Consider the following 22,888-nt stretch of genomic DNA (forward strand, 5'->3'; position numbering starts at 1 on the left):
GAACATAAGAAAGACCGAATACAGCAATAAACCGGGACTCTAAGACAAACAATTCATACTGTACTGGGCTTTAGGTGAGTGAACAATAAAGATGTTACAAGTGTGAACAATGCAGGGTGATTACAGCTATGAACAATGCAAGATTTTACTGTCTGAATTTGAGGTTTAAACTATGCAGGGGCCAGCTAATCTCAGTACTGATACCTTTTAAAGCATACACAAAGTAAGCAGTGACAGCAGGCAGACTTTTGTGTGGGGGCCACACATGGGGGATCTGGCTCACAGTCTGCCAGTTGGACAGCACTGGTCTAGGAATTGCATTCAAAGGCTTCCACTATTGTCAGGTTTACATAAATTTGAATTGTACCAAACCATTGACCTGCTGATTATACTGGGTAAAATATACATTGCTAATATTAGATGGATAAGATTTTTCAGTATATAGAGTAGTAGCAAATTAAGACACCATTATTCACTGTATTAAGGGGGACCACTAAAACTAAAATACTTATTGCTTTTTTTAAAATAGACTCTAGTCACAATCACAGTGTTTTCAGAGCTTGTCAGTACTTAATATTTTGGCATAAGTTTGATCGCAACTCCACTTTTTACTATAGACAGACTTTCTGCAATAAATGAATATGCCTATGTGAGTCTCAAATGACACACATTACCTATCTGCCAAATTGCTACATATAATATAAAACAAACACAATGTTGCAAAGTGCCATGTTTGTATTTATGAACCCTTTTAATCAAAGCAACTTAAAAAACCATACTGAAGCATTTCTCAGCAATTTATAATTTATGGGAAATAAGAAACAGAAAGCATATTTGTTTTTTTAACATAAAAAAGTAGTACAGTTCTAAAGTTAATGAAAGAGCAGTTCATCTTTACATAACACCTGTAATAGGTAAAAAAAAAAATCAAAAAAAGAATAACAGTGAACAGACAGTCTGCTTGGTTGCTGGGTACACTGAATCCCCTTAGCAACCAATATTGATGACCTAAAGCCTTTCCTATAATAGTGCAGAATGGCTTCCCCTCCTCGCCACAAAAATGTATAGCCTTCAGAAATCTTTCATACTGTCCAGAGAGGAAACTGCAATATGAAATCCCTGTCTTTATTTGTTATTAAAACTATAATGTAGTTTTTAAGAGGAGAGCACCAACAGAAAGATAATTATTATCAAATAGCATCTGTACTTGTTCTTCTTGCAGAAAAAAAAATTGGTTTTTGATTATGCCTGTTACTAGTCTACCAGAAGGATCGCTTTCAATGTTTATTCATTTAGAAACCATACCAATGCCTGGCTTTGCAAAAGTTTATTCATGCAGAAGTCTTGTTTGAATACACATGACAGAGCTGGGTGAGCAGTCACTAGACTGTATATGACAATATAATGATGCTTTTGTAAATAACTTGGACATGCATTGCTTATTAATGTGTTTTTATATGTGCATATCTATCCTGTAATGAAACTCCGTAACCCCTCAGTAAACCAAAGCAGAGTTTCTGATGTAAGAGGGGACTTTTACAAATTGCAATGCTTTTTACCCACAATACAATGCGGACAGAATAGTTAAGGATGCCTGCTAATCAGTGTGTGCTGCAGCTTGCACATGATTTACCATTGTGAGTGACAATTTGCCTTTGCTTTGTTAAATAATTAATCATTTGTTTCTGTATTATTCCTGAACAAATGGGGATGTGCACCAATGCACATAACATAGAAAGCAGTGTAAAAATTTAATTTCTTATGTGTTAGACAGTTGCATGTGTAATGCCAACACTCCAAGGGTGCTGTAGAAGTAGGAATTCATTCAAGGATTCCCTAGCCCTATATTTTAGGGGTGATTTATTACTGCCCTGTTGCAAGTGCAGGAGCACCAAGAGGTACAAAAGCACACCTCTTAGTGTTCATCCACTTGGATTTGTGGCAGGGGCACTGCTGCATTCTGTTCCTTATCTAATACAAAATCCAGTGTGAGGTGCACAATGTAGCATCAGGGGACACAAGGCTGAACTGTCCTAAGGATCCATTGCGGACTGAATGAATCGCAAGATAGGTGTCAGGAGGGGAATTCCTATGCGCCACATTCTACCTACCCATCATCAATACAACACTGCTAAACACAGACAGCACTGTATTTGTGAGTTCTTTTGCAATGGAGCACAAAGTGCAGAAAACATTGCATTTAATAACTGACCCCCTTTGTACCTTGCATTTTATTTAAAGAAATTGCAAGTAATCCATGTTTTAGAGCAAGGCAGGAGTATTGAGGAGTATGAGTAGATGCCTATACTATAAGTGCAGGCTAAAAATTATTTAACCATGTGGGAAGCCATGTAGTTTTATGTTTCAGAGAGAGAAAGTATATGTTTTAGCATATATTTAATATATTGATAATGGGTTGAGTGCAGAGGCCCTCTCCTCTAGCATTTTTCTGTATGAATTTTGTGGTCACAGTCTCGTTTCACCCCGCCTAATGGTTTTAAAAAAATGAGTTGTGAATACAACATTTACTTTTTTGCTATAGTTTATACAGGAGCAGAGGCCAGCTCCATGTTGTAGTTCTCACCCTTTCAGGCTATAGTCAGATGACCCCTGTAGTGGCCAATTAAAGGGCAACCATGTTTGGGAGTTTTAACCTTGAAAGCAGCAAGTAAGTTGCAGGTAAAAATAAAGGTAAAATGTATTATGAAGCAATAGAATTCTTAATGAATCAGATGAAAGTTGAGTGTAGGTGACCAGGGGTGACTTTGACATAGTTGGCCATCTTAAACATATTGTAATATGTGGACAAAAATATTTTGTTTAAAAGAAAGAGCATTTTTTATCAGATTAAGGCGCAAAATGTTCATACGAGAGTATGGGGTATATTTATCAAAGAGTGAAGTTAATAGTGAAGTTCCGCCACTAGAGTGAAATTCCGCCACTTTCCACTCATTTCTATGGGATTTTTAAAGGCGTATTTATCAAAGGGTGAACTTTCACTTTCACCGATTGATAAATATGCCTTTCAAAATCCCATAGAAATGAATTGTGAGCTGCGGAAATTCACTCTAGTGGCGGAACTTTACTCTTTGATAAATTTACCCCTATATATCTAATTATATATCTAATATATGGGTGCAGTATCAAAAATTCCAATATATAACTAGCAAGAAAGAACCACACTCTCAGGTATTATATGAATTAAAGAAAATTATTTATTGTTAAATGCGAGAATAACGTTTCGGCCTCCTCTGAGGCCTTTCTCAAAGTTGAGAAGGCCTCGGTAGGAAGGCCGGTATATTTTTCCAGAAAAGGTGGCAACCATAGTCATGGCACATGACCTGCAGATGCAAACCATGACTTAATCATTACCCAGGGTGTAATAGAAACTGCAGACCAAGCTGCTGCCAATAACCTTGAAGCAGGGCACAGTATATTATACAGGTAGAACAGATGTTCCTACATGATTTGGACAATGGATTGGTCCTAAAAATGCTGCTGAGTTCAATACCAGTTGGGTACATCCACAATGACTACAGCAAGTTTTTGTATGAACCGGGTGAGCAAAATTACTCTTTAGTCATATTATAGATATTTAAACACAATTTACAGCAGCCATTATGCAAATTTCCATTTAAAGAAGAACAGTCGTAATTCCTTTCTATAGAAGTGTCTTGAAGCTTCAGATACCCTAGAAGTACAATCATATTTAGTGATACCGTGGCAAACTGCATGTCTAGTTTGAGCTCCTGTCTCTGCTCTAGATTTGCATAATGACACAAAAATGCAGGGCATCAGCTGTAACCTGTGCTAATCCACTCTGAAATAGCAGATGTTGCACAGGATTATTTTTTCAGGCTGGAGCACTGCCAACTGGAACGATCACAAAATGCAGTCCTTTAGAAGCAAAACTGCAGTTTTATGAAAAACTACACTTTAGAGTACTCAGACAGCAACAACAATATCCAGTGACCTAAATAATTCAGTTTGGTTTGGTGCTTAATCAGCAGTAAAATAAAGGGCAAGATAATGAGATACACAAGAGTCAGGAAAGAAATTACATTATTGTCTACAGTATATAGGGCATTAATAAAGAGCTGCCTTGTGTCACTCTCGGAAACGTAGAAGTAGAACATCAGAAAAAAGAATGGCATATCAACTTCCCAAAAGACCTAGCAGGTGCACTGATTATTCTGTTTGTCAGAGGGTTAACTGGGCATTTGGGTCCTCCCCATTCAAAATAAAAATGTAAAGTCTTGTAGAAAGCTGATTAGCGGCTGTCAGCTGCCATCAGGAGCAGTGTGCTCTACTTCAAACAGAGATATCATACTATCAGCCTGCCGTTGGTGTTAGTAACCCAGAAGTTGGATAATGAAGACAGCAACCCTTTAGCAAAAAAATGTAAATATGAATGCAACTATGTGAGGGCTTTTTTTTTATAAAAGAAGCTCTCTGTGCAAGCCCTAAACACCAGGGCAAATTGCCATTTTTTACACACAATGAAATATTCTTCCCAACTCCTAACAGAGAATGGCATTAATAATGGTGTTATCATGTGATTCACTTGGTCAGGTTGAATAGATGCAGCATTTTAAAGGAACACCCAACACCTTCTCAAGACAAGTATTAATTCCAGGGCTCAATTTGTATATTTACAATATCTTTATGAATGGTATTTAAGCATGGACAAAATAGCACTTTTGTACAGTACTTGCATTCATAAATGACCCCTTATGTGAACAATCCTGAACCCTGGAACCAAACTTGCCACATACCATAGTCTTAGGCCTGAACTACACAATTGCTTTTGTAGGTTGGGGTTGGATCGACAAATGCATCCTACAAGTCTGATGTCCTGTAGGTTAAAATACAATAGTGGGGGGGCAGTAGATGTGATCTATTTGGATTTTGCCAAAGCGTTTGATACTGTGCCTCACAAACGACTGCTTTCTAAACTAAGGTCTGTTGGGCTTAATGAAGTAGTTTGCACGTGGATAGGAAACTGGCTACAGGATCGGGTACAGAGGGTGGTTGTTAATGGGACATTCTCTACTTGGAGTAAGGTTCTTAGTGGGGTCCCCCAGGGCTCAGTATTGGGTCCACTTTTATTTAACTTGTTCATTAATGACTTAAGGGAGGGTGTTGTAAGTAATGTATCAGTGTTTGCAGATGACACAAAATTATCCAGCCCAATTAATTCCATCCAGGATGTGGCATCCTTGCAACATGATCTTGACAAACTGGCAATCTGGGCAGCTAAGTGGCAAATGAGATTTAATGTTGATAAATGTAAAGTCATGCACCTGGGATGTAAAAATATCCAAGCCACTTTTACCCTTAATGGGACTGCACTAGGCAAATCCATTATGGAAAAGGACCTTGGAGTCCTTGTAGATTATAAACTTGGCTGTAGCAAGCAATGCCAGTCGGCAGCATCAAGGGCAAATAAGGTCTTGAGCTTTATTAAAAGGGGCATAGAGTCAAGGGAGGAGGGGGTCACGCTGGAGAAGAGGCGCTTAATGGGTGATATGATAACTATGTATAAATATATAAGGGGATCATATAATAATCTCTCTAATGCTTTATTTACCAGTAGGTCTTTCCAGCTGACACGAGGTCACCCATTCTGATTAGAAGAAAAGAGGTTCCGCCTAAATATTCGGAAGGGGTTTTTTACAGTGAGAGCTGTGAAGATGTGGAATTCTCTCCCTGAATCAGTTGTACAGGCTGATACATTAGATAGCTTTAAGAAGGGGTTGGATAGCTTTTTAGCAAGTAAGGGAATACAGGGTTATGGGAAATAGCTCATAGTCCAAGTTGATCCAGGGATTAGTCCGATTGCCATTTTGGAGTCAGGAAGGAATTTTTCCCCCTCTAAGGCAAATTGAAGAGGCTTCAGATGTTTTTTTTTGCCTTCCTCTGGATCAACTGGCAGATAGGTAGTTTAATAAAAAAAAAAAAAAAAAAAAGGTTGAACTCGATGGACATGTGTCTTTTTTCAACCTTACTTACTATGTTACTATGTAATGGGACGGATACAAAAATCGGATGCTTAAACTACATGTAAAATTTTCCATCCGTCATGACATGACTGTCGAATGTAAATGCTGCATGCTGCGTCTTCATCCGACAAGATAAAAACGGATGGTGTCAGAAAGAATTTTTTCCTCATTGATATATATTGACTGTTGGATATAAACGCATAAACTATAGAGTAGGACTGGATGGTGCGGCTCAAGCCAACACATCGCCATGCGACGAAACACATGCGATGTGTCGGAAACAAAAATCGCAGGTAAGAACTACATTTATCCGACTGTCGGATGAAAATGTTGCGTGCTGCATAGTATGCTATATGAATAAAATACCAGGCAATGCATAACCCTTGCACTGTATTATAATCAGTTGAATTCAGTTATGATTCTGTTTCTGGGGTCAATGTCCTATACGGCTGCCAGTTTGTGTGAGAGATTCCACAGAGATTTGCATAAGGCATTTATGGCCCAGATTATTAGATTGTTGCCTGGTGTGATGGAAATTCAGAATGAATTATTTTGCTGCATTGGGCTGAGAACATGTGTATAGAACAGGCCAGATATTATTATGCACCTAAATGCTTCAGACCCTTCTGTGACCATTAATCATATATCATTGACTCCGCTGTTAGTGTATTGTCAGTGGCCTAGATAATGCATGTATGGTATTTATAAGCCTAGGTGCTGTGTAAATCACAAGACAACATTTTATGTTATACTGATAATCAGCTACTGTTGTAAGGAGTCAGTGGCCCTGATTTGTGAACGTGCTATTTATGGAAATGGAAATACACTGCACACTGTTAAAGGCCCAATGTTCTCTGAGTTGTGCCTTGGTGTGCACTTACAATTGTTCAGACAATGTTTATATGCCATCACTGAAATTAAGCTGTATGGGGCCTATTTAAGATTGCTTGTGCTTTTTGGCACAAACAATATTTGTGTTGTGCCAACAATCTTTGTGTTGGTTTCAGGAGTCAAGACAAAAAACCTCGACAATTTCTGAAATTCTAAACACACAGGCTTTTGGAATGGAGCTTTTAGGTGGCCAATTTTTTCTTCGTTCCAAAAATCCATTTGTGTGAAATTACGAAAATCGCCAAGGTTTTTCACATGAGTTTCCTGAAAAGCATAAGCACTCTTAAATAGGCCCTATATGAGTACCAATGCTCTACAAGAGGCCAATTATTTTTGTGATGACACAAAATATATTGTAACACTATGATGACAAACAATGTTGTGTTATAGAAACAACGAGATTATGAAAACACATTTCAAGTGTACAAAAGAAATAAAAAGTTATTCAGTGATTTAACAAATTATTCACAGACAAGTTTAAACACCATTTAAACTTAACAAAATGGCTGGATCCATATATATGCATCAGATGAAAAATAGCTACATGGTATTTTTTTTCTCAATAAATATCTTAAGACATATGTAGCCTTTATTGGTTTGCACATGCTAAAAAGTATGCCAGTATTACATAGGTTGTTGTCAATTTTAACAGTCAGAACCAGGTTCAGAATAAGATTTAAAATAGGCCCTGGTATTCAATCATCATCATTTATTTATATAGCGCCGACAAGATACGCAGTGCTTTACCTTAGTTATAACAAACAGGGAATAAATGGTGGATAACAAACAAGGGTTACAGAGTACAATAGGATTAGGGGGCCCTACAAATTAAGAGTTTACAAACTAAAGGTTAGGGTACAATTGAGACTTTATGGGGTAAATTTATCAAAGAGTGAAGTTCCGCCACTAGAGTGAAATTCCACAGCTCTCAATTCATTTCTATGGGATTTTGAAAGGCTTATTTATCAATGGGTGAAAGTTCACCCTTTGATAAATACGCCTATAAAAATCCCATAGAAATGAATGGAGAGTGGCGGAATTTCACTCTAGTGGCGGAACTTCACTTTTAACTTCACTCTTTGACAAATATACCCCTAGGATTTTAGAAACAATTTCGTGATTTATGATATAGCAATGATTGATTAATTAAGTTACATTGAGGTACATTCAATAACACAAAGACCCAAAAAGCCTTACAGGAAACCCCTCTGGCACTTGATTCTGGCACTCAGAATCTACAGATTGTATTTAAAGGTCATTATACAAAATCAGTAAACAAAGCAGTTATTATAACATATGCAAACCTCATAACATTTTCATGTCCCCAAATGCAAACATCTAATGAGTTAAACCCAAAAGTCTTACAATCCAAACGCTACTCACACAGACACCAAGTAAGCACCAAACGCAGGTTGGGACGCAGCATGTTGCATTTTACCTGCATTAGGTGCATACGTACGTCTGTGTGAATACAGCTCCATTGACAATAATTCAGTGCGCCTACGCCTGCGCTCCCCTGCGGCTGAACGGAAGAAAGCGCAATGAAGGGGAGTGCAGGTAAAACCGCTCATCTGTAAGGGCTCTAAAGGTGATACCTTTATGGCTAACTAAGATAATAATCACAGCAAGCTTTCAGAACATTTCAGTTCCTTTTTAAAGCTGATTATTGTTCTGCTCAATGTCATTGTAATGATGGTTGCTAGGGACAACTGATAGAGGACAGACAGACAGGAGATTGAGATATAGATTCTGTTTTCATCACAGTTTATTAATGGTTAGTCATTCACAGTGATAATCTTATCCAGATGGAAAGGGATTTTGCTTCCCAGAAAAAGGGGCTTTGATGATTTGCATGATAAATTGGTGCAATGGATTATGTCATGTGAGCCTGCACACCCGCTTAACACAAAACAGTGTTCAGGTTGCATTTTGGTGTTCAGGATATAAACACCAAGCAGATAAATTCTATCAGGTAGAAGTAGTGCTCTGCATTGAAAGACAACCTCTGCTGTATCCAGATTCAGTCACTGCAGGCCCAAATATGTTACCATGGTAGTTTAAAAGAGATTCCATATGGGTTTGGGTGCACAGTATAAAACTATGATGTTGTAAATACATAACATAATGCAAATAATATGCTAAATGAAAATCCAAACCTATTCATGGCAGTTTATACTTAAAAACTATACATGTGCTACTGCCTGTAGCCTAGGGCTGAGAACATCAAAATAAGATGCACTATACTACTCTGACCAACATCTATCTTACTTTTCCATAAAAAGTGAGCTAATTTTCAGCATGATGAGTTATTTTGCTTGTTATTCAACAGCTCTCCAGTTTGCAATGTCAGCATTCTGGTTGCTATGGTCCAAATTACCCTAGCAACAATGCATTGATTTGAATAAGAGACTAGAATATGAATAGGAGAGGGCCCTAATAATACAATACATTTGTAGCCTTAGAGAGCTGAAGAGATTTAGAAGGCAAATGATGAAAAAACGATAAAAATATATAGTGAAAACTAATCAAATAGTTGCTTAGAACTGACCATTCTATAACATACTAATAGTTAACTTAAAGGTGAACCACCCCTTTAAGTGGTATTCTTATTAAGGTAACCTGAAGAGTTTTATAGCTGAATAATGGTATGAGGTTTGAAAACATAACTAGCAGGAGTTTGTATGTAGGCCACGCAAACGTATCTTGTGTTTTATTTGGGGGCTTTCCAACACAACAGTGTAAAACTTAAGGTTAATGCATAGAGCTGAACATTAGCATTATATAAACTAGCAATGCCTGTTGCAGTGTATCAAATTTAAAGTTCACATAATGTATGTTTCCTGAGAGCTATTCAGTTTTTTGTTTGGGGGGAGCAAAACACGTGTTGTCCTATACTACCTTGAGTTTGCCTATTAGATTAAAGGTTTGGGTTACAGTAAACATAGACACGGATCTGAGTTACCAGGGAAAATAAACAATGCAAAGCATGCAGAACTGCATGATACACTAAGGGTATTGTTTGCTTATTTATGAGGCAGATTAATGAGTTGGGCTAGCCGTAACGTCAGAGGGCAATTCCTATTGGTGAGGGATCAGAGTTTACGTGCATTATCCTAAGAGCCGTTTATCTACTACCACATTTGGGTTTAGCATAAAGGGCAGAGCTTTCAGTGAGGGCAGAAACAAACAGCAAATAGTGGGTGCTGTCCAGCTCAGTGGTGCTGAACTCTTGCATCGGCTAAGTTATTGACAACTCGGCATTATTCAATATAGGTGCACCTCCCCCAGCATCCTCTAGTTGTTGGATTCAGTTCAAGACAATTATTTCAGACAGCAATCCAACATATACATTTGCACGGGGGCCAACAACATTTAGAGCCTGCAGCTTTAAACTGTGCTGCTTCTCTAGATGAGCAACAGAAGACATTTTATATATTTTGGAGCGCTGCCCGAAATAATAGTCTTGGACTGAACACTCCCATGTGACAGCTGCTACATGTTTACCGGGTAAGGTTCAATCAATTGATTGTGTTGCCTTTACAGCTGTGACAGAGGTCATTTTGCAGTTTAAAGAAACCGTAACACCAAAAAATAAAAAGTAATGAAAATATAATGTACAGTATAATGTACTGTTGCCCTGCACTGGTAAAACTGCTGTGTTAGCTTCAGAAACACTACTATTGTTTATATAAACAAGCTGCTGTGTATGGCGGAAATTTAAAAAAAAAACCTATATGGCACAGGATAAATAGTGGATAACCAATAACATTATGTTCTAAAGAGCTTATCTGCTGTGTAACCTGAGCCTTTTCTCCTTTGAATGGCTGCCCCCATTGCTACACAGCAGCTTATTTATATAAACAATAGTAGTGTTTCTTAAGTAAACACATCAGTTTTACCAGTGCAGGGCAACACTGCATTATATTTCTATTACTTTAAAATACTTCCATTTTTTGATGTTACTGTTCCTTTAATAGTTGTACACAAAACATCCATTACCATCTCGCAAACCAGAAACTGGTAAAATCCAGTCTGTCAAAAGTAGGGAAATTGCTAAGTTTAAATGTTCAAGAAGTTTAACAAGCAGGGTAAATAACTCTATGTTTTTAAAAAAAAAAAAGCAGTATGAAGGCTTTCATGATGTCACACAGGACAGAAGGCCAAACCTTTAGGATGGCGACATTTGGGTACTGCATTTTCGGGATCTTTGACAAAAGCCCAAAAAATATATGACATAGATATTTTAGTATCCAACAAACAACATCTAACTACTTCTGCCAGCGAGTAGGCATTAAGCATTCGAGGGCACGAGGGTCGACACTGGCTCTCTGAATGGCACCATGTCTCTTGATAATTACAAGCAAAGACAAAACTGACAGTTTAATTTGTTAATTACGTGTTTCTTCTGAATTCCAAATATGCAGGTGTAAATAGTATACACAACTTTTAGGAAATAGTAAATCATAAATATAATTAAAGTAACAGCAGTAGAATGTTAAAAAGACACAAAAAAGTGGGTCATAAGTAACCATGCCCTTTTATAAACAGGCAGTCAGAAAACACGCCAAGAGATATAACCCCCTGCCCCCACACACACACCCCACCCCCTTAAGACTTTTTATATGCGCTAGATGTGCTTGTAGTTCCAGGTAAGGTTACATAAGCATTATACCAGCTGACTGTAACACAAGCCTTGCACCTGACACACACCCTGAATGAGGAAGTGATACCATGATAGAACTCCTTTGTGAATAATGGGTGGCCAAGTTAATAGCTAAATACAGTTTGTATAAGGTTAGTCATGCCTAAAATCCAACAGTAAGTATTCTTTCAGTGACAAAATACTCATGGATTTCCTAAATGGAATTGGGATGAACTGGTTAAGCGCTTGTACTGTATAAAGACTGCAGAATGTACACATGTACCTGATTATATCATCGTTGTGGCCCAAGTAGAATTTCTGCTTGTGTTCCCTTGTGTTATAAACCACACCGACACCAGCAACAAAATACACAATTTCCTTGGCCGCTGTGTAGTACAGATTGTTGCGGCACTGATGTCCTCTGTAGCCATACACCCATTCCAGCCTCAGGTGACAGTTTGGGGCCGTCCTGTCAGCCATTGCCACAACACTTGCTTAAATTTCCCACCTCTGCGTCGCGTACAAATTCATGCAGGAGTCGCAGATGTGTGGTCGATCAGCCAGCCGCAGCGTTCTTACTGCTAGTGCGCTGGGCAGACGGGTGTGTGACCGCATCAATAGGAACTGGCTTGTTGCTTCCCTGCTTTCTGTCTAGCCAAAGGCAAGTGGGGAGAAGGTGGGGCATGCTCCGAGCATGTCTTCTGGCACAGACAAGAGCGCTGCCGCTGTCCTTGGTGCTGAGTCCTCCGCCTAGCTCTCCCGCTGACTGTCACCTTTACAGAGACGTCCTCTGGCTGCCAGCATCCTGCAGAGAGGAATGAATGCTCTGTCACTGACTCAAGAGTCCCAGACACTGACACGCCCTTCCTTATCGCTTACTGGTTTTACGAGCAGGAGGATATTAAGTTTTGTCCAATCACCTTCGATTACGCCTACTTTGCTTTTCCTGAGACTAAAACAAGGGCTTCCAAACAGGTATCGGTGCCCATCTGTGGGGCACATAACGTGGAAGACACTGCTGTGGGTATTAGGTTTCTACACACATTGCTGATACACAATCTATCATATTGTATAAAAAGAACAGAGGCGCCAAAAGAATAAAAGGATATAAACGAGTTAAAAAACAAAAAACTTGGTAATCAGAGGAGGCAGTAGTGGACTTACCTCCACCAAGCAGACACAAAATGACTGTAATTAAGCAGTCAAAATTTATTAACGAACTCCAATCAGTACAACGCGTTTAACGGGCTCAGACCCGCTTCTTCAGGCAATAAACATAGGAGTTACAGCCAGTGCCGCGCCGCACTGGCGCCCAAGGCAAGCAGGCGGATGCGGCATTGGCTTATCGCTCCTGCGCATGCCCAAGGTGGCGCTCTTGTGCGCATGCGCAAGAAAGACAGTTTTTACTTATTTTTTTCCCTCCTGCACATGCGTGAATCGTAGTGAACATGCGCATGCGCAAAATGACGCGAGCCTGTGTTCGCGCGCATGCGCCGGAGCGCAAAGAGAAGTAAAAAGAGTCGGGAACAGAGGGGACCGGACTGGGGGTAGGCGACAGAGGAGGTACGTGCCTGGCGCCCCCCCCCCAGCTTTGCGCCCTAGGCACGTGCCTACTCTACCTACCCCTAGTTCCGGCCCTGGTTACAGCTGTGAATTTCAGAGACCAAAGTGACAAATAGTATGCTGTATGCTTATTCGTCAAAACAAAAGCTTTTTTAGTATTACAAAATATGTATGGTGGTCATTATTCTGGGATAAAGGTATGGTGCAGGGACTAGTTAGCTATTAATAAAAATAGGGGGATTTTTTGGATATACCAAAGTAAAGGTTGATAGATATTAGAGGATACTGTACTGATTGGAGTTCGTTAATAAATTTTGACAGCTTAATTACAGTCGTTTTGTGTCTGCTTGGAGGAGGTAAGTCCACTACTGCCTCCTCTGATTACCAAGTTTTTTGTTTTTTAACTCGTTTATATCCTTTTATTCTTTTGGCGCCTCTGTTCTTTTTATACAATACTAAATCCACCCTGGGTGGAGGGTTGATACCCTTTTTCTATCTACAGAGAGCGACTTCTTAATCTGGAGTGGGGTCAGGATAATCTCCCCACCTGCCTTTACAGTGGTTGCCTATTGGTAACCCTGGTTTGTGAGTATATGTTATCTACTCTTATTTCATTATCCCTTACCAATACATATTACACTATTGGGGCTCTTGGTGTTCTTTTTGTTTACAATCTATCATATGTTTACATAAACCAGTGTCGCTCACAAAAAGATATCCCCCTGGTAATTGTAATAACAGAACAATTAAGTGTATTCCGCTATGTATATGGATCACCGTACCACAGGCCACCCCTTTAGATTAGAAGAAAAGAACTTTCATTTGAAGCAACGTAGGGTGTTCTTCACAGTGAGTACAGTGAGGTTGTGGAATGCACTGCCGGGTGATGTTGTGATGGCTGATTCAGTTAATGCCTTTAAGAATGGCTTGGATGATTTCTTGGACAGACATAATATCAAAGGCTATTGTGATACTAAGCTCTATAGTTAGTATAGATATGGGTATATAGAATTTATGTGAAAGTAGGGAGGGGTGTGTGTATGGATGCTGGGTTTTCATTTGGAGGGGTTGAACTTGATCGACTTTGTCTTTATTCAACCCAATTTAACTATGTAACTATGTAACTATGTTAGGTACTTATATGAGAGAGAGAGAGAGAGAGAGAGAGAGAGAGAGAGATCACTAGCCTAGTGCTACCTGAAACGTTTGTACGTAACAACCTACGTATGGCCTTTGCGCAGGTTTACACTCTGACCGCTTGCAACAGGCAATAGGCTAGACAGCTTTCTCTCAGGACCCTGAAGGGGAGGTGGTTGCTACGCAGAGAAGACGCTGTGGCTGAGCCGTTGTCAGGGAAACGCGGCCTGGGTTTTAGTTAATGGTTTGCTGCCTAACATTTAGCCGCTTCTTAAGGCAGAATTGTACAGGATAATGGGGTTGGAGACGGAGCCGCTTTTGCAGGCCTGGAGCTACTTTCGGCGACGGAAGTTCGAACTCTGTTGTCAGACGTGCACACGGATTTTGGAGCAGGAACCCTATGACCAGGTATTATGGAATGTTCCAGGGGAAGTGTTCTGGTCAAGCGGTGCGCTACAGGACGGGCTGTGGATTTAAGATTATGTGATGTATAGGATGTGAAAAGGCAGGGATGCCTACTGGTTATGAGACAGCCGAGGTCACACATGGAGTTTCATGGTGCATTTTTAAAACCGCATATTCGAGTATATTGTAAATATGCCCAAAATAAAGTCCTACCTCAAAATGATGGAATACGCACTATAGCTATTCCCTCGGGTGCTTGTGAGCCATGGGGAGTGTGTTTAGCGTGATACTGCCATCTCTATCCAGTCTCCCAGGCATCTAAGAGTGCTGTGCCAATTCTAATAGTGTACATGTGCTGTACAGAAACCTGAAATCATGGTCTTTACTGCCATACAGTGCACTGAATGCAAGGAGTGGATGGGGCTAGATCTGCTCAGACAGGTTGGTGTAGAAACAGCCTTGTGTGACATTAGCCTAATAACTTGCCATTTTAGGTTATGAGAGTGGCATGTTGATACAGTGCATGCTGCCTTTAAAACAAAGTTCAACGTTCTGGTTCTATATGTACATGTATGCTTTTTCGTTTTTCAATAATTTAGCTTTTTCTCTGTTGTAGCAAATTTTATTTAAGTCAACATGTTTATGGTAACTATTACCCCCCCCCCCCCAAAAAACCCAAAACCCTTAGTGTAGGACTACACGGACGTTTTCCGCGCGACCCGACATGCTGCGACAAAAAGCTGGCAACAAATCATATGCAACGGAAATAAGGTAAGTGAATGCATTGTCAGATGAAGTTGCAGCATTGATCCGACAGTCGTGCCGCGTCAGATCAACGCTGCGACTTCATCCGACATTTCTATCTCATACCTTTTTTCCATCACCGGCATTTTGTCGCAGCACGTTGAATTGCGCTGAAAATGTCCGTGTAGTCCTACACTTAGGTTCCTGCAGACTGAGAGAGTACTGTAATATAGTGAATAAAGAAAAATATAACTATAATCTATGTCACCAAGGAGTTCCATGACTATATAAAAGCACATGGGCAAAGGACCAGTGCTTTTATAAAGGTCGCTAACTTGCAAGGTGCAAGTATCTTTGGGAACAATTGTATATCCACTCTGATGTCAGTTTCAACAGACCATCTTGCAGTCATGTCTGATTGGCCAGATTGAAATATCAAGTTTGGGCAAATCAACTGCACTGTATGGCAACCTAAATTTTCTGCTCTTTATTTTCCAGTTGTGGGATTCTATATTTTAGGGTTGGCCAGTACAGGTCTGGACTGGGAGTCAAAATAGGCCCTGGCATTCCAAGTATACATAGGCCCAAATAGTCCCCCACCAGCCCACTAAATAATGACTGTCTATGGGACCTTACAGCAGCCCATCTGGCATTTGCCAGAACTCACAGATTGCCCGTCCGGGCCTGGGCCAGTATTTCAAGTTTTGTATAAATAGTTTGACATTTTGTATAAATATTGATAAATAAAATCTGTTTGAAAAACCGAACCTCAACTAACCATATTCTTTCATAAAAACATCCATATTGTAAGCATTGCAAGTGACCTCATTAGCAAAAACACAGTTGTTGGCTAGTTGAATACAGTTTATATATAAAAATTTAGTTGGTTGTATTTTGTTGTCATTAGCTTTAAGTTAAAATTGTGTAAAAGATATGTTTTATTGTACAAAAAGGGTGATTGTGGCAGCACTCCAAGTCTAAACAGTATGGTGGTTCTAACAGGATGTTGCCTGTTTCTGTCACTTGGAAGAAGTTTTTCCTGACCAAGGCCCTAGTCTCACAGGCTTGGTCATCCTCTGAACCTCCTCTAGACACAGATTCTTGAATTTTCACTTGTAAACATTTCGGGGTCTACATTTTGAGACTTTGACAGTTTTTAGATGGTTGTACATTTAAAGCCTAAACAAGCAGATCTCATTGTAACTTACACTGTATTTAATTGTTGCCAGTAATCAGAGCCCGTGAGGAAGAAACAGAAACTAACATGGCATCCAACAACCCCACTACGGAGCTGTACTTTTGATGATTTGCTAAGGGGGCACAGAACTGTCCAGGGGAAAGATTTTTCTGCAGATTGGGAAGGGATGGGGGCTGTTGTACAATGACTCGGTAGTTAAAATGGCAGCTGGGTGTTTAGTTCTACTTTCAGTGTAAAAGACACTTTTGAAATTTTTCATTACCATCCATCAGTTTAATTACAACATCAACCTTATGCTGACCCATAGAAGGATTTAAAAAAAACTTCCAATGAATAAAGCTCTCGAGTTTTTCTTTCCAAGCTGAACATATGGAGGGTAAAAGAACAATAATTAGATTATATATCTAATAAGATGATCAGGGCAGAAGAGGTTTCTTCTCTCCAGGTGATCTCATGAGATTATCAAGATTAGATTTAAAAGCATAGCTGAGCATTTGCCAAGGACAATACATTTTGGGGCAATACAGCTGCCCCACGGTGAATATTACTGTAAAGTACCACAATGAATACTAGATAAAGCGACCTATTAGATATCCTTACCATATTGGCATATTATATACAGGTATTAGCAAATATTGTGCATATACTTTTACCTTGAGCCAACATTTTGTCTGTGTGCTCCCTCAGAGATTGCCTGGCAGGAAATTATGAAGCTCTAACTGTAGTAGGAGGAAGTGTAGGAATAAAAGACAAAGCTTTGTCCATTTATTGACTGATGTAACCTAGCATGCAGGGGCTTAAATACAGAGGAAGTAGACCCTGCAGGGGCCCCATAAGCCCTAATTACTGAGCAATTTAAACATATATTAGTAAAAAAGGTCAACCTATGGATATGTTGGGGGCCCTAAAATGAATTTGCTGTGGGTCTCTGTATCATCTAGTTATGCCTGCTAGCATGTGTGCTCTAGTTTTGTGTGTGTTTGTGTGAGCACAGTGAATCATACTAGCCAGGGGATGGCCCATCCGTTCAGTGTAAAATAAAAACTGGGTAAATAGGCTGTGCAAAATAAAAAATGTTTCTAATTTAGTTAGTTAGCCAAAAATGTAATGTATAAAGGCTGGAGTGAGCAGATGTCTAACATAACAGAACACAACTTCCTTCTCTAACTCTGAGTTAGTCAGCAACTTTAAGGGGGCCACTTGGGACATAGCTGTTCAGTGAGTTTACAATTGATCCTTAGCATTCAGCTCAGATTCTAAAGCAACAGTTATGACCCATGTGCACCCCCTCTCTGAGGTTACTGCCTGGTAATCAATAATCGGTGAAAAACAAGAGCGCTGCAAAGTAGGAAGTAGTGTTCTGGCTCTTATATTAGAGACTCACTCCAGCCTTTATACATTACATTTGTGGATAACTATATTAGATTTTTTTTTTTATTTTGCACAGCCTATCTGTTTACCCAGTTTTTATTTTTATACTAAACAATTCCTTTAGAATTGCCTTTTTCAATGTAGGCTTATCTTATCACACATACGCTACTAGAAAAGCACATTTTAATGTTTCACATTCATCTGTTTTATGAGATTTTTATAGATCTCAGCAATGTTCAAGGGGTATAGTTTTTTTTAAACAGGTTTGAATAATTTTCTAATACTCCCAAAGTGTCTACAAATTATACATGCCCTGTACTGAGATCTATGTAATATTAATATTTGCGCTCTTCTTTACCCTAGATATTCTCATGGTTAAAAAAGTTAGATTGATAAAAGGCCTGTTGTGGCCTGAAATGTCGCTGTTAACCAGGTTCTGCCATGTGTATCCAATAAAGGCATTTTAATTATTAAAAACTTGGTGCTGTACGATGAACTTTATCCATAGTGGATGGTGGATCACTGATTGTACGCGCACCAAATACCTCCGATTAATGGATGAGTACGAGTCCTTCACAAAAGATTCTGATAAATACAAAACTGGATCTGGTATTTAAGCAATATGCAGAAAAATCTGCTGCCTTTAGTTGTCCATTGCTTTAAAGTCACATGCACATGACATTGCAGCTTTGGGTTCAGTCCAGCCATCGACCAGGCACTGGCTGAATTCGAATTTAGCAAAAATTGCTGGCAAAATTACCAGGGCCAAATGCCATTTTATTAAAAGTAGATAAAGGATCTTTGTGCTTTCCTTTTCAACTTTGTTGATAGACATAGATTCCAGACTTTATGTGAATTCTTCATTTACCACAGGCACTTACCCTAACTTGATAATTTTTGATATTTGTGGAAGAAAATTGGATGTGCTCAAACTCTTTATCCTCTATTTCAAATCGTGAAGTAACATAAATCCGCTTATTCATACAGTCGCTCACCCTATTACTGGGTGGGTCCACGTGCAAATGCCCCAGACCATTCGTTTAAACAATTGCTTTCACAAGCATTCATTTCAGGTTACTCACCGTTCGAAGACCCTGGTACGGGTGCAACGCCCCAAACCCACAGCTTTGGGGAGACCTTAAAAAGTAGATTTATTACTCCTAGTTGGAGTGTTGGGCTAATAAAGATACTTTTTAATCACCGCTGGTTTCTGGTCTGTGGATGTGCACGCTACATTGGAAGTATAATGTTAATTTTTGCCTCTTTCTGAAAACTGAAATTGCATTATAAAATGGAAAGCATGGGTGTTTTGGCCATAGATTGGGGGGCAGTCCAATGCTCAAATAAACTTTAAATAATGCCTTGGCATTTTAGAACTTTGCTCTACTCTCTTTTCTCAGACATTGGGAAATTAACTTTCTCATAGGTCTGAAATTAGGGGTCTGTAATGAGACAAAATTCAATGAAAAATGAACTGATATCTTATTAAAGCGATGGTGACACAATAAAGATATCCCTGTCCCTTCAAAACAATTGCAAAAAGGGGAATATATCACTGTCCCTTCAAAGCAGTTGCAAACAGAGTACTTTTCTTACATTATGCTTGATGCTGAAATACCTGGAATTGTCCTGTGCAATCGTGGCTGTTACCTGAAAGATTGTCTGAAGGTTAAAGATAAAGAATACTTTATTGTTGTGTTTAAACTAGGATAGTCTTCTGCCTAAACCCACCATTTTTTTTTTGACAAAGGCCCCGGAGGGGGCCGAAACGTCAGTCTGTGATTGAACAATACATTTTTATTATTTTTAAGACCTGAAGAAAATGGTGTAATATCCAGGAAAATGGAAAATCAGGGAAATGTATTATGCATAATATATAGGTGGGACAACAAAACAGCAATGTTAAATCAGGGGAAACTTAAAATCAGGGAATGTAAAATTGAGGTTCCACTGTACGTGTGTATATATAAATATATGTATACATACGCACCTACGTTTTATATAATAAACAAATGTTTTTTCTGGTTTTGGTCACTGCTATCGATAGTCTGCCTTGTAAGGTCACCTTTCAATATAGCTTACCTTCAGGAGATGGTTTAGCATAGTTTTATCTAAATTGACCTTGGCTAGGTACTTTGAATACAAGAGAGATTTTTCAATACAGTTATTGTGGAATAGCAATGAGAGAATTTTTTTACCAGGCATGGATTCGCACTGAAATTCTGTATTTCGCCAAAAGCAAATTTTTCAGCAAAGCCAAAACATTTGCTCAAGAAAAAACACAGTGGTATTTTCGTCATTCAGCAAACTGAACAGATTCGCTCATCATTAGTTGTAAAATCTGTCTCCTGTTAACCCAGGGAAAACAAACAAAAATTATTAGTAGATCAGCTGCCAATTCGTTCTTTGGGTTAGCAATGAGTGATGTTGGATATGACTGCCTTTCTGGAAAAAAATATTACTAAAAAACTTCAGTATATCGTGTTTAACCAAGTACCAGTTTATCTTTACCATTTTTTTGACCTCCTTGTTTTTTAATCTTCCAACATAGGTAGCATGGAGTCTAAAAACCCGTGCCCTCACTGAGATGGTTTATGTGGATGAAATTGACGTTGACCAGGAGGGCATAGCAGAGATGATGTTGGACGAAAATGCAATTGCTCAAGTGGCTCGTAAGTACATTTACTGCACTTAGCCAGCTAACAATTTGCAGATCACAATAAGTAATAAAAAAATCAGGGCGCTTAATAGGTAAGATCTTTATTTCCACTGTGGTGCCAGCACGCTACTGTCATTAGCATGCATCTACGGTGCTCAGTGGTGACGTCGCGTAGCTGACAGACACAGAGATCCAGTGCATTGGCTCTTAACACCAGGGATTCCTTATTAGACTCCTAAAAACATGGTAGCAATAACAATTTATTATATAATTTATATTTATAATTTTGAAAAATATGATATTGAAAAAAATCCAAGGTTTGAGCACTGCTGTGCTTTTCCTCAGGGACAAACAAACAGAGCTGGTACCTATGAGGACTTACTGGTCCCACATGTGATGCCTCCCTTCATTTCCCCATTAGTTGAGAGCCTCTGTATTAAGTGGATCCAGAATCATCCATGAATATTAACTCTTGCTGAAAAACGAGATTAGATTAAGTTCTTGCTAATAATGTGATGTATACCTTAAAGCAATACCGACACGTTCCTATAAAAATCATAGGAACGTGTCAGTATCAAGTAGGTGCTGCACCCTGAATCGTTCCCCTCAAAGCCACCCCCAGCCCCGCGAACCTCCGTTAACCCAACCCCCCGACACTGCTAAAAGATCTTCTGTGCCAGGTATTCCAGGTAAGGGATCTTTCAGAAATTTGGATTCCCATACCTTAAGTCAACTAAAATATTATTTAAACCAAATTTAATTAATTAAACCCAATAGTATTGTTGTTCCTCCAATAAAGATTAATTATATCTTAGTTGGGATCAGGTACAAGGTACTGTTCTATTAATAGAAAGGACATACGTTTTCAAAATTGTAATTATTTGACTAAAATGAAGTCTGAGGGAGATGGCCTACCCATAATTTGGAGGTTTCTGGATAAAGTATCCCATACCTTTAATAAAATATTGGTTTTAAAATTTCAAAATGTACCTATTGAAGCACATTTCACTTTCAGCTTGACAGTTGATATGGGTCACTTACTTACCTCACTGCAGTTTAGATTGGCTGCATTCAGTTGAGCGAAAAATCCTATTCATTAAAGGTACTGCGTCAACATGCACTCCTTCCACTTTACTGTCTGCTTCCTCTTCAGAATTGAGTGCAGTTGTGCCCCCTGGTAGAGGCCACTGTGGGAAGACCTTGTGGACAGGCAGTAGCTCCAGGGGCTCCCACAGAGGCCTGTGTCAATTGCCGCAGCACAGTTGCACAGAAACAATCAAGTGTACATGTCTCTCTCCCCCCAAACTGTCACTGTACTTAGAATGATTTCCAAGCAATTGCGTTCGATTGATGTGGAAGTTCACATGCAGCTACATCAATTTTGATGCATCAGTCACAACTCCCACTGGTAACTGCAATAATGCTGTAGTAATGAAGAACTTGCTGCATTATCATCCTAAACTGCACTTTGCAGTAAGTAAATTAACCCATGCTTTTTTGCATTGCAAATGCAGGGAGCAAGCAGCCAGCCAGCTTGAAAAACATCCGAGGACAAAGAGAGAAATTAAGGAGAAAAAAATAAATAATCTTGAACCAAATTCATGAGAAAATGTATGGTTTACCTTATGAAAACACCATTAAAGTATTAGCAAAATCCTTTTTTTTTTTAACTTTATGGCTTATTTTAAAAAATAAATTAAAATATCTATGTGTAGCTGCTTATTTAATTATTAATGCTTCCACATGATTTCAATAAATTCAAAGAACCGTTTCCCCTTTAACTTACAGGCCCTGGGACATCTCTGAAGCAAGCAGTAGGCAAGAAGTTTGATGGCCCCAGTCCAGCTGTCAGGTACAACAAAGATACAAATTATGCATTATTATTGTAAATGTTATGATTTTCTTAACATAAATACTACTGTTTAGAATTACATCTCTTAATTTATATATTCATCTTTTTTATAAAACATTTATTAAATGATTGTGCTGTATTACAATACGAAGGCAGTACCTTGGGGACAACTTGCAATTTCATAAAATTAACCTCTGTTTTAAGCCTGGAGCCTAAATAGATTTATTACTGTCGTATATTTGTCATGCCCATGCAGGAAAAAATATGGTGTTAATGTATGGGTTAAAAAACAAGCCCCAAAATGTTGAATTATTACTGTTACTTTTTAAGAGGTAATTACCATTGAATTAAATTTTAGTGTGATCTAGAAAGTTATATTCTAAGACAATTTGCTTAGTTTTATATTTTTTTGTATGGTTTCTGA

General features: G+C 38.9%; 2 protein-coding genes across 8 annotated transcripts in view; one reads left to right on the plus strand and one right to left on the minus strand.

Annotated features, from left to right (window-relative positions):
- Positions 1-12,394, minus strand: part of LOC108698703 (echinoderm microtubule-associated protein-like 5) — a 100,445-nt gene extending 88,051 nt beyond the window's left edge. For 3 of the 6 annotated variants that reach the window (XM_018230404.2, XM_041573010.1, XM_018230403.2), the window contains exon 1: positions 11,819-12,386. In XM_018230404.2, coding sequence (XP_018085893.1) covers positions 11,819-12,015 — 197 coding nt within the window. In that variant the 5' untranslated portion in view covers positions 12,016-12,386. Of the gene's footprint in view, positions 1-11,818 lie in introns of all 6 variants that reach the window. The other 3 variants (XR_005963420.1, XR_005963421.1, XM_041573009.1) reach the window with 3 other exon arrangements.
- A 1,957-nt stretch (positions 12,395-14,351) lies between these two features.
- ttc8.L (tetratricopeptide repeat domain 8 L homeolog) overlaps positions 14,352-22,888 on the plus strand; it is a 29,956-nt gene continuing 21,419 nt past the window's right edge. The window contains exons 1-3 of one of the 2 annotated variants that reach the window (XM_018230407.2): positions 14,352-14,643; positions 20,505-20,625; positions 22,401-22,464. In XM_018230407.2, the coding sequence (XP_018085896.1) occupies positions 14,530-14,643; positions 20,505-20,625; positions 22,401-22,464 (299 nt within the window). In that variant the 5' untranslated portion in view covers positions 14,352-14,529. The remainder of the gene's footprint in view (positions 14,644-20,504; positions 20,626-22,400; positions 22,465-22,888) is intronic. The other variant, XM_018230405.2, reaches the window with a different exon arrangement.

This window comes from Xenopus laevis, chromosome 8L, assembly GCF_017654675.1.
Source record: "Xenopus laevis strain J_2021 chromosome 8L, Xenopus_laevis_v10.1, whole genome shotgun sequence".
NCBI classification, from domain to species: Eukaryota; Metazoa; Chordata; class Amphibia; order Anura; family Pipidae; genus Xenopus; species Xenopus laevis.